Here is a 21,751-nt window from a genome sequence, read left to right as displayed (position 1 = left end):
TATGCATGCTGTGAGAATTACTGAGCGTCCCAGTGTACAATACAGGAATAACTGTGAGTCTGTGTGCACAAATGTGCAGATTTGGTGTGTGTGTGTGTGTGTGTGTGTGGTCAGGGCTGGGGGCCACTGGTGGATTAAGCAGAGGCAGAAAGACGAGCACCTCACAGGATTAGGGAGCATAGAGGGATGACCTCACTGGACAAATGGAGGGGTGCCACAGGTGGAGAGGGGGATGACAAAATGAAGAGGGAGGGTGTGACAGATGGAGGGGGAGAAAGCTGGCAGAGAAGAACTGGCACGGGGAGAGGCGAAGCAGTGTGTTAGAGGACAATGGCCATTAAACTTTCATTCATTAAAACTGACCCGACACGCTGTGTGGCGAGTAGCTAACGAGGATGAGAGTTAGGCACAGGGCTGGCAGCTCCGACACAGCAGAGGAAGGGATGGACGAGCACAGGAAACAGGAAGTAGAACGTGGAAGGATGAGGTGTGTGTGGACTAAGTAGAACAGAGGATGAACGTTAAAAAAAGGAACAGCGGCAAAGATAAAGGAATATCAAAGTACTGAATACTGTGTTACCCATGAGCCTCAGCAGCTGTTACTATGGCGATGGCAGCATCTACAGTGAGGAGAAGAAAAGCTTCATGCTTTGCACAATATACATATTTGCTTTCCTGCTGAGAGTTTGATCATAAGATTGATACCACTCTCACGTCTACACAATAAATATGATGCTCCACTATGTTCCCCAGCCAGTCACTAACTTTGTCTGTTTGCTGTTTGGTGCTGAGCGGGAAACTCACAGCAGATTCATCAGAGATCTTTCTCTAAAAGCAGCTGCCTGCTGGTTGATGAGAGCTGTGGAACTGAACCAGAATAGGAAGGTGGTGTGGTGTAAAAGCACAATAATGAGTTAAAAGGCACTGAAACCTCTGTAGAACTGACGGGAACTGCAGCCAGGCAAGAATTCTCAGTGGGTTTGTCTTTTACATTACACTTGTTAATGTGATATATTTCAAGACAAAATATTGATTAGTGCAGCTTTAATAAATTAATGTAACAAAGGTCAGTAATGAGACAGTTGTTCCTGCAAAGCTTTTGGGATTTATGGTCCACTTTTCTCTGGACTTTCTTTTTTCAATGACGTCAAGGTTTCTCAACACATCGTCTTCTTGCGTGTTGTACAACCCAGAAAGTTTTGTGAGCTTCCTTTTGGAAATGCCAGCCATTGTCAGTCTGAGAACAGACTATGGTCAGCAATATCTACAGAAAAAATTAATGGAATTTTTACCTCTGGACCCACCCAGCTCCTAACTCTATGACAAAGGGAAGAAACGTGAGAGCAGAGCGAGCCGAACAGATGTGGACGCTCAGCAACAGTAGGAGGAGGGAGATAAAAGAGGAAAGGAGGGGAGCGTCAGGCAGAATGATGGCCAGAGAAGAACCGAAAATAGAAGTGACCGCTTCACTCATTCGCTTTTCCATGAAAGGGGACGTTCCCAGTTCGCCGGAAGAGCTCCAGACAGAAGGAGCCCACACAGGGAGTAACCATCCCACATCTGAGACTGATCTAATTTGGCTTTAATGCATCCTGACTGGGTCTGTTCTCATGTTGTTACTATTGCTACACAGGCTCAGGAACACGTTGTAAAACCTTTGTCGGTAAACACAGTCCACACAAGAAAATGATCGCTTTCTGTTTTTAAACTTAGCCTGTAAGGCTAGCATGCTGCCGAAGGCTGAAAAATCTGGGTGTGGTTCATGGAAGACAAACCCTCAACAGCTACAGGATCACTGAGATGGAGCGGGGCTTCTGTTGAGCTGCTCGGTGGCCAACTGGCCAACCGCAAATGAGGGGGAACCTCCAGCTGTCAATTTAGGAATGACAGGTATGCTGTAACAAAGGGATTGTTACCTGTGGCCAAAGATAACAGAACGATGTACTTTCTCGTCAACACATAGAAGGTAATGAAAAAATGTGGTGGTGACAGCTAAAAAATCATTAACCTGAATGATATGATACGTATTGAGGTTTAGGGGTAAATTTAAATGTTTCATGTTTTCTTTTTTTACCCTTGGCTCAAATATTTGGATTTGACTGCTTTTTGAGCGTCACCCCTTCCTGTCAGCTACATTTACTTTGCTGGAAGATTCGCCTGCGGTGACTGAAACCTCTGTAAGCAGACTCGTAAAATGTTTTACTACAGATTTCAAACTGCCGCACACAGAGCTCTTCACTTCTAATTCTACCAGATGATGTAACCAACGCCAGTGTCCAAGCCAAAACAACAGAAACAGAAACTGCACACTCTGCAGATCAGCTTCTGCACGAAGAGAAACGTTTGACTGACTTCAGGACCTGCAGCTTCTCTAATTATTTAGGTCATGAATGAAATGACAGAGAGAAATCTGACTTTATAAAAAACATTTTTATTATCACAGCCTCGTTTTTGAACAAAAAATAAATAACTGGGCATTACTTCTGTAGTTTCATGAAGACACCACAGGCATGGTGACAGTGAGGATCTGGGGAAAAACAGGAACAAGTTAGGTTAAGGTACAGACTGTGTGTGTGTGTGTACATATCAGGTTTGTTGAGTAAATATAATTCAGTATTGCAGGTGCATAGTCTGCAGTGTGTATGTGGCGTTCACGTCTACTATATGTCTGTGTGTTTTGTACCTGAGTGCTGTTGTTGTATTGAGCCACGCTGTTCTCCTGGTCGACGAGGAGGGGATGGAAGATGTCGAGATGGAAGAGCGAGGGCCGAGCCGTCAACACCAGTCGGTCCTCTCCGACATCAAGGACCAAAGAGCGGGACGACGTCTGCAAAGGAGACAAGTTCACCCAGCTGACACTCTACTAAACAGTATGCTTCACTTTTACTGGAGAAAATGTGATGAGAATGAGGAATAACTGATGAGTTTGGCAAATGCAGCACAAGTTTAGCTGGACTGTAAAGTTCAAAGAAAAATAAACAGGACACAGCTGCTATTATTACTCTGAACTCTGATACATTAGCATCTTAGCTCCCGTAGAATGGACTTGTAATGTGACCTGGAACCCTGCTAACTAACGTTGGTACAGCATCAAGTGCTCCTTGAGGGTCCAGTTTCAGCAAACCAGTAAATAACAGCTTGGTTTCCCGCTGATGTACTCTGACATGAACATTATTTCGCCTTTGCACCACAACTGAACCTCCAAGAGAAAGTGCAGAAATATGAATGAATCTACATTTAGCCCAATGATTATTTAGCTGGTAGCCTTGGCGGCTATTAGCTAGCTCATCTATTTAGTGTATATCATTTGCTTGCAGCTACTTCACAGTTAAGCCTTCCGTTACAGTCAACAATTAATTCACTACTTGAGCATTGACTGGGTTTACAATTGTAGTTTTACACAAGTGTAGAGCCTGGTGCTACAAGCTGTGAGAGGTCTCCTACATTACAGTTTGAATTTATATGAATTCATCTTTTCAACCAAACAAAAACCCACTACAACTTTGTATAGAATCACAAAATGTTATACTTAAAATCACCAATAAGTGAAGCTCCTGAATGCATTTTTATCCAGCTTCTAAGAGAGAAAGAAACAGAGGAGAGGAGAGTAAAGGGGGAGAGACAAAAGTGTGTTTATGTATGTGTGTGTGTTTGTGTGTGTGTCTCACCATCCCAGGCAGTTTTATTTCTGCAATGAGGAACTCAGGGTCCCCAGCAGGGGGCTCCACAAGCAAGGTGAACTCTGGTCTGAACATGCGGATGAAAGGAAAGAAGAGGTGGAAAAGAATGTGACAAGTTAATGGTAAGAGGAAATCATTAAGGTTATGTAACGAAAACACAGACAACATAAACAACATACAAGGAGAAAGAAAACACAGGAATGCAAAACAAAGGAAAAACAGAGGGCCAAAGAAAACACAGAAATGTGTCCGGCAAGTTGCTTTGACTTCACAGAAAACCCAGAAACAGGCCGATGATAACAGGTTTACCTTCTGGCTGCAGCAGTGGAGCTCTCCCTGTAGGAACAGGAAGAGATCATCAAATCAGAAACTCACATCTCACTCTCTGGAAAATGTCCCGGCTCAGTGTTTCGTTCTGTTGTTTAAAGTCAGAAAATTAGAGAAATGCACATGTTTCAGCGCTTTAGTGAACACATCAAATTAATAATAATCTCATGCAGTAGACTTTTTTGGATCGACACTGGAGTAAACTACAACCAAACAACCACATCAAAGCGAAGATAATTAGTGGAGTACAGGAGGGGTATTTATCATCAGCTGTAGCCAATTCATTTTAGCAGCTGGTAGAAATTATAAGATGAAACTGTTCTGTAAGGAATGTGCTTTGTAAGTCAGTTTACAGTTTACTCTGGATTCTCTGTGACTTGATAGAAAAATAAGAACCCTGCTACAGTCTCCAGATGCCACACATGTTTTCTGTTAACCTGTCCAGTCAGGCACAGAGGCAGTCGGAGGGACGTACTGAGGCGGCAGCTCTTGGATCACCGGCCTGCTCTTCGTCCGGATGTTCTGCTCGCTAACAGAACCCAAGAACTTTCGGTTCTTCAGCACCTTCCAGTCTGCAGGAACACAAGAACAAATCTTGACAACTGCTGTCAACATGAAGGAAAGGTTACAGACACACACTCACACACACTTACCTCGACTTAGCTCCAGATTGTATTTGTTCTCTAAACCCTCTAAAGACACCAGAATGACAAACTGCTGGAATAATGGATCCTTCTACGAGAAACACACATTAATCCACACTTCATATTGTTCCACGTTAAAAAGACGAGGTCATTTATATTGGAGTCAAGGTTGTGAGGTCCTCTGTTGGTCAAGTGTGGAAGATTACAGATCAGCACGACACAGATGACTCCAGAACACAGCTTAGCACAATGATCACTGTTTCACATTCCAGACAAATACATTTCTGATTTTTCAACTCAGCCTCATGTTTCAGTGATTGCTAAGGAAAACAATCTGAATATTTCTTTACATTGAAGCTCACATTAACATCTGACTTGATCATTGTATAACTGACAACATAAAACTGCAGTAGTGTGGCCTCAGAATGACCTCTCACTCCACAGCTACTGTTGCTACATGTATCTAGCTTCCCCTTCTCGCACATACCTCTGGCTCTCTGTTGTTGCTTTTTTGAAACAATGGGTCCCTATTGCCAAAGAGAGTGAGACAAAAACAGGATTCCCATTTCCAACTGTTGACTTTGCCGGCTGAAATAATTACGGTCAGATTTAATCGGCTGAAGCTACCTAGCCCCTGAAGCATATTAAAAGTGTGAGCATGTGCACGCACATATTCGTAAGCTAGCAGCCTGATGTGCTAACATGAATGCACCATTTAATCCATTCCTTACACTTGTGCTGTGAGTTTTTGGCAAAATTATCACTGGAAGTAGTACAACATGCTCCAACATGTGGAGAAGTCCAAAGATTGACAGGCCTGCCGTGCCCAGTTACAGTTGCTAAGCTATGATTGGACAATTGCTTTTCAGGCTACTTTTTTTTTTAGTCTACTTTTTATTTTCAAATGTTCTCTATCTCTTCTGCTATTTTTCTTCCCACTTCCCACTACTATCACATGCTGCTGTAATGCCCAAAGTTTTATCTTATCTTAGCTTCAGGAGAGGGGTTTAGCAAATGTGTCTGATTCTTTTTGTTTGTGATTCGTTTCTGTGATTTTTAAAAGAACAGCTTTACAGTAGATCATGTAAATGTGACTCAGCTGTACAAAAAACCTTTAAAACATAACATAACTCTGAAATCATACATGCACTTCAACATAAACCTCCATTCTTTAACATTTTCAACAATCTATGCAATTATAATATCTCTTCTAGAGACTCACACAGACACCAAACACACCTGGCACTTTTGGAAGAACTCCTGGTTGATGACCACATCATACGCTGTGCAACCCTGAGAGCCTGAAACAGAGAGAAAGACTGATGAATTCATGAAATGAAACAACTTACAAAACACAACTTTTAAAACAGAAAATTCAGTTCTATTTAATGTTATTTCAGACTCATAGGTGCGTATCAGAAAAAGATAATAAATGCAGTACAAGGACAACAACAGAGGTGTAATCACTGCAGCTCACAAGTTAACAGTGATTACAATACATACAGACATCTGTTCCAATGCTTCAAAACAAGAGGAGGACCTTGTGTCACTTCATAATTACATCGTTTGAATCACTTGACCGACACATTAATTTGTGGCGTGAAAGGTGGAAACATTACTAGTCAACATAAGGTCAGTGGTCTATCTTGTGAGCTTGAGCAGGATTCTGTACAGAGTGGAGTACAGCAGGCTCTTGAAAGCTCTTGGGACTCTGAGTGAAATCACAGGAAATGGAGATCTGGTCCAAACAATGATTTTTTTAAATGCTGTGCTTCTGTAAGCAATATACAGGACAAAATAAAATGCAGGAACCAACAGATATACTGTACAAATGGTGGTCTTAGCTGTCTGAAATGCTGTGTGTGAATTCCAGATGACGACATGTATCAACACCGGATACTCTGAGACAGTGTAACCCTCTAGAAATCCTCTGCCCGTGGTGTGATGAAGAGATCTAAATGAGATTATTTAACATTTTCCGTTCATAAAAGTGCTTAAAAGGCTGCATATTTGCAGCTTACATGTGCTTACAGGAAACAGCATTTTCAGTTTTTCCTCCGAGAATTGAACTTGGTCTTATACACACATGCACCTCATTTCCCATCGAGAATGAAATCGAGAGATGAAACTGATGAGTTCCAGCTTTTAGTCTTCCTGACCTCACAGGTCCTTGATTCCGTTACAGGAAGTTCACTTGAATATTTTGGCCTCTTGCAGTCTGCTTGCTGGATGCATAAACTCTGACATCTGTTTGTCAAGTTCTCTTGACACCATCTGTCTGCAGCTGCGAGATGTGAACTCCTGATGCAATCAGGACGGTACGAATAGCTCAAAGCCTGCATGTTGGCTGTGGTTGGTGTAGAGCCTTTTGGGAGTATTATGTGACTACAGCAGAAATATGTCTTAACATAACCAAGCGCTATCTTAGCCTGTGCCAGGAGTTCAATGACATGACTGAATATCTGACCGTGCAGGCCGTAACAAAGAAGCAAGACATTACCACAAGGCTTTCACATGTCCTCCAGTACAAGGTGATATATGTTAATTACTGTCACCAACTACACCACTGTAGTTGCTACTGAAAGCAGCATTACTAACTCGTAGTAGTAGTTTTAACATGTCTTTCTACTAATTACTAGTTTTGTTGAGGCACTTGGGGGAGCACAGCTGCGTTTGTGGGCTGATGATCCACTGTCTGTTGCTCGAGTCTGTTCTCAGTCATACTGGAACTGAAATGATGACAGTGAGGTTCATTGCAAGTTGCATTGAAAACAAAGGAATGGAGGATTATAACTGTTCATTTAACTACTCTAAATAATTGATCGGATGTTAGACAAACTATGAATCAAGTCGTCACAAGTGGAATGAATATACAGTGCTGTGAAAAAGTATTTGCCCCCTTTCAGATTTCTGTTTTTTTTTGCATATTTATAACACACAAAGGTTTCAGATCATCAAACCAATTCTAATATCACACAGACACAACCCAAGGATATATAAAATGCAGTTTCTAAATGATGATTCAATTTATTAAGGCACAAAAAAAATCCAAACCTGTCTGGCCATATGTGAAAAGTAATTGCCCCCTGAACCTAATAGCGAGTTGTGCCACCTTTGGCAGCAATAACTGAAATCAAGCGTTTGCGATAATTGGTGATGAGTCTTTCACACCGCTGTGGAGGAATTTTGGCCCACTCTTCTTTGCAAAATTGTTTCAACTCTGCCATATTGGAGGGTTTTCTACCATGAACTGCCCATTTAAGGTCACACCACAGCATCTCAATTGGATTTAAATCCGGGCTTTGACTTGGCCACTCCAAAACCTTAATTTTGTTTTTTTTGAGCCATTCAGAGGTGGACTTGCTGGTGTGTTTAGGATCGTTGTCCTGCTGCATGATCCAAGAGCGCTGTAGTTTGAGGGCACAAACTGATGGCCGGACGTTCTCCTTCAGGATCTTCTGGTAAACAGCAGAATTAATTTTTCCGTCAATCACAGCAAGTTGTCCTGGTCCCGAGGCAGCAAAGCAGCCCCAGACCATCACACTGCCACCACCATGCTTTACTGTTGGCATCATGTTCTTTTTATCAAATGCTGTGCCATTTTTACACCAGATGTAACGGGCTGCACACCTTCCAAAAAGTTCAGTTTTTGACTCATCAGTCCACAGAATGTTTCTCCAAAAGTCTTGAGGATCATCAAGATGCTTTTTGGCAAATGTGAGACGAGCCTTTGTGTTCTTTGTGACAGCAGTGGTTTTCGCCTGGGAACTCTCCCATGGATGCCATTTTTGGCCAGTGTCTTTCTTATAGTGGAGTCGTGAACACTGACCTTAACTGAGGCCAGAGAGGCCTGCAGTGCTTTGGATGTTTTTCTAGGAGTAATCTTAGTTGGTCGACCACTCCTAGGAAGGTTTGCCACTGTTCCCAGTTTTCTCCATTTGTGGATAATGGCTCTGACAGTGGTTCGCTGGAGCTCCAGAGCCTTGGAAATGGCTTTGTAACCTTTTCCAGACTGACAGATTTCAGTCACTTTTTTTCTCATTTCTTCTTGAATTTCTTTGTATCGTGGCATGATGCGTTTGTTCTTAAGATTTTGTAGCCTACTTCACTTTGTCTAACAGATTCTATTTAAGTGATTTCTTGATTCAACAAAGGTGGTGGCAATCAGGCTTGGGTGTGGCCTGTGAAATTGAACTCAGCTTTCCCAAAACTGTGGTTAGTCACAGTTACTTTGTGACTTAACAAGGGGAGGCAATGACTTTTTCACATAGGGTCAGATAGGTTTGGATTTTTTCCCCCCTTGGTAAACAAAATCATCATTTAGAAACTGCATTTTATATATCCTTGGGTTGTCTCTGTGTGATATTAAAATTGGTTTGATGAACTGAAACCTTTGCGAGTGATAAATATGCAAAAAACACAGAAATCAGGAAGAGGGCAAATACTTTTTCACAGCACTGTAACATGCCTAAGAAAAAGCATCTCTGGCTTTAGTTACGTACTGTTGTCCATTTCTGTGTGTGGCTCGCCAAGGCTCATGGGAACTCTGTAACCGCTGGGATCCTCCGACTGGAGCAGCTCCACGAGCTCCTCTCTGGACAGTTCTGGTGGCAGTGGGACTGAGTTCGACTGACAGATGTTGATGAAGACCTTCTCCTTGCCCGGCTCTGAGAGAGTCTTCACACACATTCCTGGGAGGGAGGAGGAGAGGGATGGAAAGACAAAGAAAAAGAGAAAGCAAAATTAAAGAAAGACAAAGAGAAACTAAAAGAGAAAGAAAAAATAAATGATTTATGTGCACTGCCTTCCAAATCTGAAGATCTGATACAAGCTGTAGTGCAGAGCTACTTACCAGGTTGTGGTCGGATTACTTTGGAGTCTGGATTGTCAGCCTGCATCTTTCCCATTGTCTAAACAGATAACCAGCAGTTTATTTTAAGTTCAGTGGTGGTTTGCAGACCTATTGGAAAGTTTTACACATATTCAACTGCATAAAAAGAACTATTGTAGAGTAAAACGCTTGAGTGTCACATTGTTATATAAAACATGAGCCACTGACAGAGCGGAAAAGGAAAGAGGAGGAGGTCAAGACACACTGACACATAAGAAATGAAATGAGCACCAACGCGCTAATTATACGCCAACACAAAGTACAGAAATGGTCATCTGTGTTTGAAAGGCTTGCACTACATGGAGCTTTCTGCATGCCATTTTATCTCTTGACATTTTCAGCAAATATGCCTCCACTGAACTCAAACAAAGGACAAACAAGTGATGCAATAAGTTCCCAGGCTACATTTCAAACTGGCCTGACCCCCAGTACTTCATAATCAATGCCATGTTCATTGATGGATCATAATTAGATGCTTGTGATAGACAACATGCTTCTTTTTACTTGACAGGCTTTTTTTTACAGCCTGTTACAGGCCCTCTGTGTTCATGTGAAACTCGGTTAGGAATTCCAAATGGATTTGGAAAGCTGCAGAGCAGGCCACATAAAACTGAGACTTCACTTCGTTCTCCATATTTACATATTTAAACTGTTTTTACACCAGCAAGCATTCCTGCACAGCCTTTAACTAGTTATGTAAATGATTTCACCTAAGCTGAGTAACAAATCTGTTTCTCAACACCAAAAAGATGGTGTTAATGTTGTGTATCATCATGAATGAAACAAACCTGTAATGTATTTTTTGCCTTATAGGAATAGTCTGACATTTTGATAGAAACACTTACTGGCTTTCTGGGTGGGAAGATTGATACCACTCTCATTTCTTTACCTCATATATGAAGTGACCCCGTTTCCAGACTGTTTGTACCGCTTCCATCAGGAAAGCGGTACAGGAACATCTGCACCACCACCAACAGACTGAGGGACAACTTCTTCCCCAGAGCTGTCAGAGCTATCACCCCCAGCAGCCCCTCACTGGAGTGGCTGTGAGGACTATGAGCCACTGCACACTGCACTTTACACCTTCACCTTCACCTTCACCTCCACCTGCACCTTCTCTGTACTTAACATTTAAGTACACACACGCTTAACTAAATGGTCAGCTATTTGCACGCACACACATTTTAGTATATTTCAGCTGCTGATGGTACTTTTCATTGGTATATTTCATTGTTTATTGTTTTAGTATATTTTTATTGTCTTAGTATATTTTCATTTCTGCTACATTTTTATTGCATTTACGTATTTTAATCTGCATACATACATACATATTGTACCTACACACAGGAGAGTGGTATTGATCCTCTCATATAACACTTTGCAAGAAAGCAAACAATTGCATTAAAGTGAATTCATTAGCATTAAATGTGTCTCTTGCTTAATTCTATACACTCATGGGTTTTGTTGCTGAAGCCTTACTTGGTCTGATATCACCAGTAGCTAATGCTTTGGAGGATAAAGCTGTGTAGCTGACATTACTCAGTCAGCGTGCTAGCTTCATGATTATTCTCTGTTTCTGCTTCTGTTACTCTATGCCTGACTATTTACCATCCTGCAAGTGTCACTTGGGGTTACGGTGATTGCTGTGAAGCAATATTCACACTGTCACATTTTGACCCAGTTAACATTAAAGCAACATTACCTCCAACAGCAGCTGTTGATAGAGCTCCTCCTGCTGCTGTAACTCCAGCTCGGAGTTGAGGAGTGAGGAATCTGTCGTCATGGCTATGGGCAGAAATCAGCCAAAGAATTCAACCTTCAAATCCAAAAATTATCAATTAATAACTTATTTTTTATTTTAACAATGAAATCACATAACTCTGACATACATAAATCGATTAATGTCTCATCAAAAAAGTACTTTGCATGACTTTAATACAATTTAACATGGCAAATGTGAAATAATTTGCAGGAACAACTTTCAGATATGTTCACATTACTTCATTGATGTTAATTTCTACTCCTTCCTATATCAGATGAGAACAAGATAACTGGCTGTCTTCTTTTAAGGTTTTAATAACACAGGTTCATCAATCCACCATCCACAACTAGTTTAGGTGACCAGTGTTACTTGTCTTACTTATTTAATTGCAGCACTGTGCCAGTGCTGGCCTCTGTACAGGTTTTAACTGGTGAATGACTGAATGAATTTGATTTTAAAGTGACTTTTTCTGATGTGACATTCACACTCTCCTTTTGTCCAGCTCTCAGGTCTTTCAGTTACACAGTCAGACAATTTTTGGCCAAAGTTTGAGATGATTTGAGATGACGCCTCCAAAGCCATGAGGTGTTGGTAAGGCATGTCCCATCACAAAAGCTCCTCCACATTAGGCCAAGAAATGCAGCCTTGTTTGGTTTGAATTAGTATATTCTTTGCATCCCTCAGTATCCCATAATCCACTGCACACCATAAACAAGTCCATTATAAAAGACCCTGGCAGGTGTAATGGAAACATATCCTCCACTGTTTCAGTTGGGGAGGACGCGAGGTGCAGGTTTAGCCTGGCCTTTCAGGTTCTTCAAATTACCAACTTTTGCAGGCGACGCCATTTAGAATCATTATCAAATCATGAGATTCCCAAAAATACTGTCTGAATGTAGGATGATGACATTATCAGACATATTTTTATAGACTTTAACAAGCTCCTCCAGAGCTGTGGGGAAATTATACAGGCTGTCACAGGCTGGGTGGTACTCACACTGACGAGCACAACAAATAGCTTTAGTCACGTAAACACAACATAAAGCTTCATGTTAAAAAGCAAAGACAGTGATTTCTACAGCCAGAACTGAAACCTGCTGTGAGCCTGGACATTAGTTTCTGTGTGCAGGCTGCTATATGTAGTGACATACGAACAACAACACGCTGTTACTGGAGCAGCTAACAGACAGTCAGAACTGAGGAACCCGAGCAGCAGGACTGACAGTGAACGTGACATTAACTGATAACTTACCACCTATAATCTATGTTATGCTAGTTTTTAATCTCCACGGGAGTTTCTCTTCTTAAATTGGCATTAACCAGCTAACCTACCGGTTTAAGTTAGGGAAGGCTCGTCGTCTTGGTTACAAGCCACATAAACTGGCCCATGTTGTTACCCGTACAGAGATGTTAGCATAGCTTTAGCTTCCTGCCTGTGCATACTAGCCGACTGGCTCCGTTCGTAGTTATCTACATAAACAAGTTCACTCTTTGCTGTCTGTACTGTGTTATAGTGTCCTTACTCTCAACACAGCGAAATAAAAGTGTGTTTACCTTTTCAGCCGTACTACTTTCTGCTGCGAGATGTCGCTTAGGTGTTCAACGCAGCAACACTTCTGACACGGAACCTTCAGAATAAAAGCATCATATGCGTTAGCAACAGACAGAGCTTTGAGCTGAGCAGATTTATAGAATTAAAGGCTAAGTAGAAAAACAACAAAACATACTGATTAATATTTAAACCTACATGACTTGAACATATTTCAACACTATGACAAGGTGGACATTGTTAGCTGAAATGCAGCAGCGAGGAATTTTTTTTCTCCTATTGTTTATACCCTTTTTTTTTGTGTTGTTAGCAGACCATTTTGTTGAAACAACATTGTCAATGCAGATATACACCAAGTGGCTAACATAAACAGGCTGCTGCTGTACAAGCCAGACTCAACGTGTCTGGTATGTATTGCAGAAGTTAACTGCAGTATTACACTCACAGAGTTAAAGCACATCTGTGCTAAAATGGTTTGAACATCTGGAGAAACTAAAATCCTGTAAATTGTCTGATTCAAAGAGAAATCACATATTGTATTGTTTGCACGTCTCCTTTCTGTTTCTCCTCTTTGCATGTGTTTTCAGGGGAGGGTGTCAACTGAACTAAAGCTAAATCCTATTGTGATTCATGCCATGTTGCTCTCCCCTGATCCTGTGGCTTGTGTAGCTGCAGTGTTTGCTTGTGTGTGACTTGGCATTGTGTGTGTGTGGTCTCACAAACAGGAAAAAAAGCCTCAAAAAAATCTTATTGTTAGTCAGTGTCATTAGCAACCCATGGTGCCAGATAAATACCAAAAGCTGAGGCCAGTGTCAGAGAAAATTGGCAGTGGGGCTTTCCTGTGTTGCACCCATAAATATGACTGTGAATGAGGAAACAATGGCCTTCTCTACCAGCACGCAGCACCAGACACTCATCTTGGGAAAGTTTTGTCCAAAAGCTACTGATAGACACACTGGGAGCTGTTTGGAGTACAGTATCTTACTCAAGTCCATCTAAACATATGGACGTAGGAGCCGGGGAGTAAACCACAGTATTGACCTTAGCCCTGAGTGGCACCCTAGGCCACATCTATACATTTCTGTATTTTCAGAATTTATTTATTTCGTATTACCATTGTGTGCTCCACAGTGACCCTACGCCTCTAGCATTTTCCTTCTGCCATGACAGAAGCAGCTCTGGCTGTCACTTGCTCGAGGCGTTTGACTCTGTTGCCACCTCTGATGTCAGCACAAATTAATATGCAAATTGCACATCGGAATGTTCTCAATTTGGACAGCTTCTCTACTCTAACGTGATAAGTTCAGGCTTTTGTGTCTCTTCCTGTCTCTTTTTTTTCAACAGAATTCCTTCCTCAGTCAAAAGACTCTGTTGTGAGCCTGATAAATACCTCTCTGATCACACACTGAGTTACAAGATCTTGGCAAGAGTTATACGTGTGTCTTTGTATTGGGCGGTAGATAAAGTCATTAATCTCACAAGATATCTCACATTAACTGTTTGCATGCAATATTGTGTTTCAATCTGTGGCTTTCCAAGAGATGGAAGGTCATCTTAAAGACATTAAACTCCATAAAAGTGATGTAATTGTGGTCATTTTGCATAAACTAGCTATAAACTATGAACAGAGATATGCATGAAAATGCAATAGCTTCTGCAAAAGCGTTTATGAATATACCATCTGATGACACTGTTTTGTCCAAAAAAGCAGAAAACTGAAGCCGATGTCCTACTTGCTACATCATGAATAATGAAAACATTACCACTAAATCTGACACTGTTGAAACAGTAATTGAAATAAGTTTCCAAATCTATTTAGAATTTCTTGAATGTATAAAATGTTCAGTGTAAATGGTTTAATGGAAAAACAACTGGGCAGAGATACCAATAAATTCCCAGTGATGTTCTGTGTATTTTGTGTGTGTGAGAATATGTTTTTTATGCCATTTATTGGACGTTATGCCTTTGGTAAAAGCTGTTTTTTACAAGAGTGAAGAAAATGAATTAATTTATATAACATAAAATAAGACAAACCTTGAATTTTTAAAGATTTTTTGGTTTATTGCTCTCTAAATAATGCATATTACATGCAGGCCCAGAATAGAATGACACAGTCTGGACAATCTGAACCACTGGAATTTATGTTTGCAGGTCTGAATAGTCCAATAAGCTATTAAGGGGTAATTTTACAGATTTATGCAGGTTTTTTTGTAAGTAATAAAAATATTTCCATAGCATATCAGAAATCACATACTACTTTACTTAGATATAACACAGTATCATCAGCATACAGCAAAATGAAATTTGGTTTATAGTCCATCATGATGGCATTTCAAACCCTTTGCACAGAAAATAAGGCAGTTGTAGGTGCCTTATCTTCTGTGCCAAGGGATCTTGTGCTACGGCAAAGGAAGATAGCGAAAGTGGAAAACCTTGACTTGATCCTCTATCACCTGGAAAAATAAGCCAATGGTTGACATCATACCCATATGTTCTAATGTAAACCAAATGTTTTGGAGTGTAAAGGCAAAATCAGCATTTGTAATAATTGAGTGGGCCATTGCATTATAGAGATGACAATCTCTATCTCTCTCTCTATCTTGCAATCAAATTAATTACATGTGTCCGTGGGGGCATACAACAGCTTTTTAGACAGAACTAAAACACTGCTGTGTGTTGGAGGAAACTTGTGATGATGTGTGGCAATCTCCAGAGCTTTGAGTTTTGTCCATTCATGTGAATGGAATGACAATCATCATCGGTACGACTGTTTCAACACCACATCATCATAAACGTCATCAGTGAAAGGGGAACTGAATGAAACAGATGTCCTCTGTTTTGACTTGCCCTTTCCCTGATCATTCACTCTGAGACTTGTGTAAGAACCACTCACAAGAACAGATTTGCTGTGCACAAGCAGTACGACTGTAGAGCTCAGATTTCTTCAGGAAACGTGAGATGTAGCTATTTTAGTCTGCTAGTCATGAAAGAATAGCCTGCATTTATCCGAAGGGGGAAAAGTAACATAGACAAGGGTTTTTCTATTTTACTCACATGAGGAGCTGCAGTTCTGGCAGAGTAGCTGCAAGAGCCACTCAAACAACAGTAAATACTAAATGGATGACAGCCTGTGAAGAGTCCATCCCATAACTCTCCTGCTGTGTGTTCAGCTTGTTTGTTTGTGATTAACTGCAGACCATAACACAAGTATGATTTTTTTTTCTCCTGGTAACAAAATGCCTCTCAGTGTAAAGACATATGGGTCCTGAAGAAATTTAAGAGCTGTGAAGTTAGTACCCAGACTGTCATCATCATCATCATCATCATTACGTAATAGTTTTCTTCTGCAAATAAAGTGATTTAACTAATCTGGAAAAACTTTTTGCTTGGTCACAATGTGTCTGAAAGCTTCACCTGCCATGCTTTCTGCCCCATCTGAAGGGATATCACCGCATTGTCAGGATTCAGCCATACAGATCTGACAGGCAGGAGAAATTCATTCACTGATGGAGATTAATTGATTGACCCCTGGTATCAGTCTCCTCTTCTAACTCTAGGCAAGCAAGCTAAAGTGTATTTCCTAAAATGTCTAACTATGGCTTTAAACTGAAAGTACCAATGATACTCGTGAAACTTTAACACTTTAAAGAATGTTGAAGTACCTCTCTGGGTGGGTGTAACATAAGCCCATAGTGAACTTTATTAGATAATGTGAAAATTCCAGATAGCATTATAATTTTCCATTCAAAAGCCATGTCTAATCCTATTTTCATTTTAATTCTGCAGAGGATTAAGCGGTGTATAGATAATGGATGGATACTTACAGGAATTTGGTCCATTTGGCCTCATTATAAATACCTTCATATAACTGTTTACCATTTGAGTAAACTGTTTAATGGTTCTTCACGAAATACTGTTTATACCCTGATCACATAGTTTATAGTAAGAGGAAACAATATGTATGCAGTGGGCAAACATAATGCAATTTTCACGACAGCACTGACCATGACTTCAAGTCAGTATTGTAACTTGACCTTTGACTGAGCGTGGCTGCTCCGAGTTCCAGGTTTTAACTGTCAGCATGCGATGGCCCACGCAGTTGGAGGCTTTCAGGAAATAATAATGAACTCACGGTGACAGATAACACCCTGAGGTCTGGATTGGCTAACAGCCTGGAAGCCATTCATCAGTGATACTTGTTTGGGGACAACAAAGCTTTCTCAGAGAAATTACCATCGAACTCTGCAGTACATCTCAGCTGACAGCTGTCTGCAGCTTTACTGTTTTGATTTGGTCTAATGGCTCTTGTCAGCGTGGTTTCCAGACACAGGCAGCTGTTTTCAGCAAAGTGCTCTGATAAAGCCACTGTACACGACCTGGCCAGCACCAAACAGCAGACACTCACAGTTAGTGATTAGCTGGTGACCATAGAACATAGAACAAAATGTAGTGTTAAGTGCTGTATGAAGGAACACAACAAATGGTGTTCTTCACTCATAAATAAAGTTATTAGACTGTTCATAATCGTGAGGGGGAAATGTATGACCACCAATGAGCAACATCAGAGTAGAATGATTTTATTTGTTAGTTGTTGACTTTATTTGTTTTGTTATTTGATGCAACACTCACAGATACCCTGACCTTTACCTGGACTGTGGCATTTTTCTGCAAACCAATAGGAGTGCTATCAGAATAGTTTGAGAGAAGCTACAATCACATAACAATTCTATGCGTAGCATGTTTAACCATTGGGAGGATGCATTTCTTCACATTTTTACAAAACACATACATTTCAGAAATGTTAAATACCACAAACAGAGACCAGGCATAGCTTAGATGTTCTGGTTCCTGTTCACAACGTGATGGAGCACAGTCCATTTCATCTTTAAATGAAATGTGCTGCCGAAATGATACACACTCTAAACTTCGAATTAGTCCTGGTCTCCTGGAACACATGCAAGGGCTGACGAGTTAAACCTCAGTGGCCGGAGGCTCAGAGTGGAAGCTGGATAACTGGACGATTTTAACTGAGGTGACTTTTCAGTACTTTAGTGACTCCTTTAGTAATCTGTGACTTTACCTAGAGGCTCCGCCCATTGAGATTGATCTCAGCCAGTGAGATTAGGGCTGCCTCCAGGTCAGCTCTGCCTACTCAACTTTCTCACATTTCAGTCTGCACATCATTATTATTCACGACTAAGTAGTATGTACAAGTGCATTAATCCTAGCAAAGTGTATAAAACCACACCACACACACACACACACATGCACACTGTGGCAATTCAGTCTGTTAAAGACACCATAAATAACCCAGATGACTTACAAAAAAATAGAAAAATCAGGCATCACACTTGTGGCTGAACCTGAATGAAACCATAAACACATTCAATCAATGTAAAACGCACAAGCCAAGCAGAGCAGGACCACAAGTCTAACAGTATTCCAAGCACAGTGACCAGCAGATGGGCTGTAACACAAAATGAAGTGTTATTTTACTCAATGCTATCATCAGTCATTGTCATGTGTCAACATGCTGACATTGAAAATGTATCTGAAGGCCGGAAAAGTTTGTTTGTGTAGCTTTTATATGCGTAAGAGCCATTTCAAACATGTCCAAAGAATATATATATATATTAATACTCTACTGCTCCTACACAGCAAAAAATATATTGTCTCTTGGAAACTCAACTAAAGATGCATTTCTGTTACTTTGGTGCATGACCAGCATTTCAACTTTATCTCCATCAGACTCAAAAGGAAAGAAAAACAAGCGCTTGCAATACACACCAGTGCTTTTTGGGTCTGAGAACTTGATTAGCTGCTCTGTCTGTTACAGAAAGGAAACCTGGAGTCACACAGTCAGCATTTTTCTAACCAACATTTAAAAACATTTCTTCCTTCTCTTCTTGTGCAGCTTACTTCACATGCACCGCCTGCTTTAGCTGAACTGCACTGTAAGGGAGTCCCAGAGGAAGAAGCTAGTGAGTAAGCAGACCTTATTAACGTGGACGTTAAAGCTGTAATGTTTTTCATTTATACCTAACATATTAACCTGTACAGAAGACGTATGTAACACAAAAACTGCATGCACGTTGACTGAAGTATCGACGGGCCAGTCGGGTGTTGCCTGTCCTGGTTGCTACTCTATATCACATCATAACTTCTCCATGTATGAAAAACAACACAACACCTGAAGTATCACGTTGGGCTTAACAGCTGGCGTATTTGACAAATGTTGCTGCAAACAAACAGCTGTGCACACCTGTGGGAGCTCTGCCGACCCTATGATTACCTGTCTATTGAGATAAAGATCCACCAAAAGACAACCTGATGAGGCCTGTACCATTTTCTTCCTTGTGATTATGCTATCAATCTGGGTACGACAAATACTTCTAATACTCATTCAGGTAATTACACCCCCCTGTCCTCTCTGTTGTCTGTGGAAAAAAAACCTCCCTCATGAATAGTCTCGTACCCAGCGTGGCCCAGTTTTTTTCTGTGTTTCACAGGAGACAAATTTCGCAATATTTGGAGCTCAATACTCATCACAGTGATCTGATGTTTCACTTCATTTCCCTTTGACTTGGGTGATGCAGTACTCCATGTTGATGAGAGACTGCAGCGTGGATGAATGGACTGGCATGCTTCATTCTCACTCCTCTTCGCATTTGAAGTGTAGCTTCACCTTAGAGTTCATCCTCTCCAATCTGATGCTTATTTGTCATGATTTTAGAGACAGAGGCAATGTTGACAGTGGGGTCCTTAATGCAGGATTTCAGAGCGGACAGAGCAGTCATTTCTCTGAACTTTTTGTGTGACGACGGAGTCACACCCAAGGGGCTGTGTGACAAAGAGAGAGACGGAGACAAGGGTCTATCAGTGAACAAGACTACGAGTCTAGCGCCATGCCAGCAGCTCTGTAAGGCTGCACAGCAGCGCTTGTCTATATGCTAACATGCTAATGTGTAACAAGTAAAAATATCACCATTTTCACCACCTTAGCATTGCATTATAGTGTGCTAACATCTGCTAATCAGTACTGAACTGCTTGTGGAAATCCATCCAACAGCTGTCGAGACATTTCACAACCAGAAACGTCAACTTTCTGGTGGCACAACAACATTCTGCTATCGCCAACTCACTTGCATACATTGTGTGGGAACAATCAATGTTTGTACCACATTTGGTGCCAATCCATCCAGTAGCTATAATGCAGTCAGCAGCAGATGCACACAGTGATGCGCCATCATCAAGACATAATTACTGACCAAATAATCTCACTAACAAACACTAATGGCCACTACATGCAGAAAGAAAATGATTCAATAGTTTAACCTACATTAAGGAATGTTTAGCACAAGATTATTAGCACCAAACAAAGGGTCGCTGCTGGTGTCAGATCCACTCAGGTATGATCTCTGCAGCCCTACGCAGCTTGTGGTCCAGCATCTAGCAGCTACAGACCCAGATTTCTTTTTTGTTTTTGGAATTGTTGGCTCAGACTACAGATAAAGGTCAAAAACATGGGGACATGCTGGTATGACAGGGTGTGTGTGTGTGTGTGTGTGTATGAAAGTGCTGAATACAGTATTTTACACACTCTGCACTTATAATTACCTGCATTAGATGTGAGTTCTCCACTTGATTCCCATATACAGATGCCGGCAGTGTGTCTGACTGAAAGAGAGGCAAGCGGTGAACAGACACATCAGTTCAGTTCAGCTGAATGTGTTTCACTACAGGAACAGAAGGTTTGGACAAGTTGGTTACACGGTCTTATCACCTAAATATGACCACATGGTCAGTCTCAAAGTTACTGTGTAGTACTCTAATATCTATAGTAACTGTAACAACCCTGCAGTGGTTCAGTCACTCACAAAAGGTTATGACACAAGTCAAAACCATTTTTTTTGCAAAAGCATTAGATAAGGCTTAAAGGTTCACTTTTTTCCCAAGTAATAATGGAATTTGCGCCTCCCTAAACAAATTAGTTCTGAGTCCTATTATTGAGCCTTTAACATTCATTGTTGCATTCATCACATCTTATAACCTAAAAATGGCTGAAGTTATTCCGCTATTTAAAACAGCTGACCCGGAATCCTTTACAAACTATCTTCCAATTTCAATATCGCCATGTTTTTCAAAGGTTTTGGAAAAATTAGTGTCTAAAAGAATCCTGGCACACTTAAAGACATATTCCCTGTGATCAGGAGTATGGATTTGGTAGAAATCATTCAACTCCTTTAGCACCTTTAGAACGTACAGCTTTAGATAACAGTGAGCATGCAATAGGTGTGTTTTAGACCAGGTGAAAGCACATGACACTGTTAACCATTCACAAATGTAAAGATACAGCTTCCATGTGAGTAGCATGCATGTGTGCATGGTCTTAACAGAAAAAAAACTTGACATTCATAATGAGGAAATAAGTTTCACCGACATGTTTTTTAGAGATTCTGATTGATGATAAACTCTCTTTAAGAGAACCAGTTGGTGATGTTTGCAGTAAGGTCATTAAGTCTTTTGTGATTATGAGGAAATTAAGTTTTCTTTGTACATATAAAATGTTTCTTGGCAACAGTTTCATTTATCTGTGTTTAACCTACTGGAATATCGTACGGGCAAGCACTTTACCAACTTATCTGCACAAAATGTTGGTGCTGTGGAAACAGCTTGTCAGATTGTCTTGAAAGTAAGTCACTTATATAAATCAATAAATCAGATTGACAACACAAAGGGTGAACGTTCTGAGCGATGTAGCTGTTGAGTGCTAACAAAATTCTAGCAGTTTTTTTTTTCACCTGTCCTTGAAGCAGATTTCTTCTGTGATCAGAGCACTGGAGGGTGGACCTGTTCCCTTGCTCTCTGTTAATAATTCTTTGCATCTAAAGTGAGTTT

The 21,751-nt window shown here is 40.8% G+C and overlaps 1 protein-coding gene and 1 long non-coding RNA gene across 9 annotated transcripts in view; one reads left to right on the top strand and one right to left on the bottom strand.

Annotated features, from left to right (window-relative positions):
* Positions 1-292: 292 nt before the first annotated feature.
* On the top strand, positions 293-10,560 carry LOC121620478. The gene is made up of 4 exons (XR_006007577.1): positions 293-2,870; positions 3,677-3,802; positions 4,453-4,631; positions 9,185-10,560. It is a non-coding gene; the product is annotated as an uncharacterized LOC121620478 (long non-coding RNA).
* The window catches only part of pih1d1 (PIH1 domain containing 1), a 33,784-nt gene continuing 14,444 nt past the window's right edge, over positions 2,412-21,751 (bottom strand). For 2 of the 8 annotated variants that reach the window (XM_041956519.1, XM_041956518.1), the window contains exons 13-17: positions 20,471-20,530; positions 12,859-12,932; positions 11,245-11,327; positions 9,504-9,561; positions 9,205-9,342 (exon numbers count right to left, since the gene is read on the bottom strand). In XM_041956519.1, the coding sequence (XP_041812453.1) occupies positions 9,539-9,561; positions 11,245-11,327; positions 12,859-12,932; positions 20,471-20,530 (240 nt within the window). In that variant the 3' untranslated portion in view covers positions 9,205-9,342; positions 9,504-9,538. Of the gene's footprint in view, positions 2,528-2,683; positions 2,828-3,668; positions 3,748-3,989; positions 4,017-4,482; positions 4,580-4,660; positions 4,743-5,890; positions 5,953-9,153; positions 9,343-9,503; positions 9,562-11,244; positions 11,359-12,858; positions 12,933-17,414; positions 19,694-20,470; positions 20,531-21,751 lie in introns of those variants that run through there. The other 6 variants (XM_041956524.1, XM_041956523.1, XR_006007575.1 and 3 more) reach the window with 6 other exon arrangements.

The sequence above is a fragment of the Chelmon rostratus genome, chromosome 17, assembly GCF_017976325.1.
Source record: "Chelmon rostratus isolate fCheRos1 chromosome 17, fCheRos1.pri, whole genome shotgun sequence".
Classification (NCBI taxonomy): domain Eukaryota; kingdom Metazoa; phylum Chordata; class Actinopteri; order Chaetodontiformes; family Chaetodontidae; genus Chelmon; species Chelmon rostratus.
This window is presented reverse-complemented; position numbering and strand designations above follow the sequence as displayed.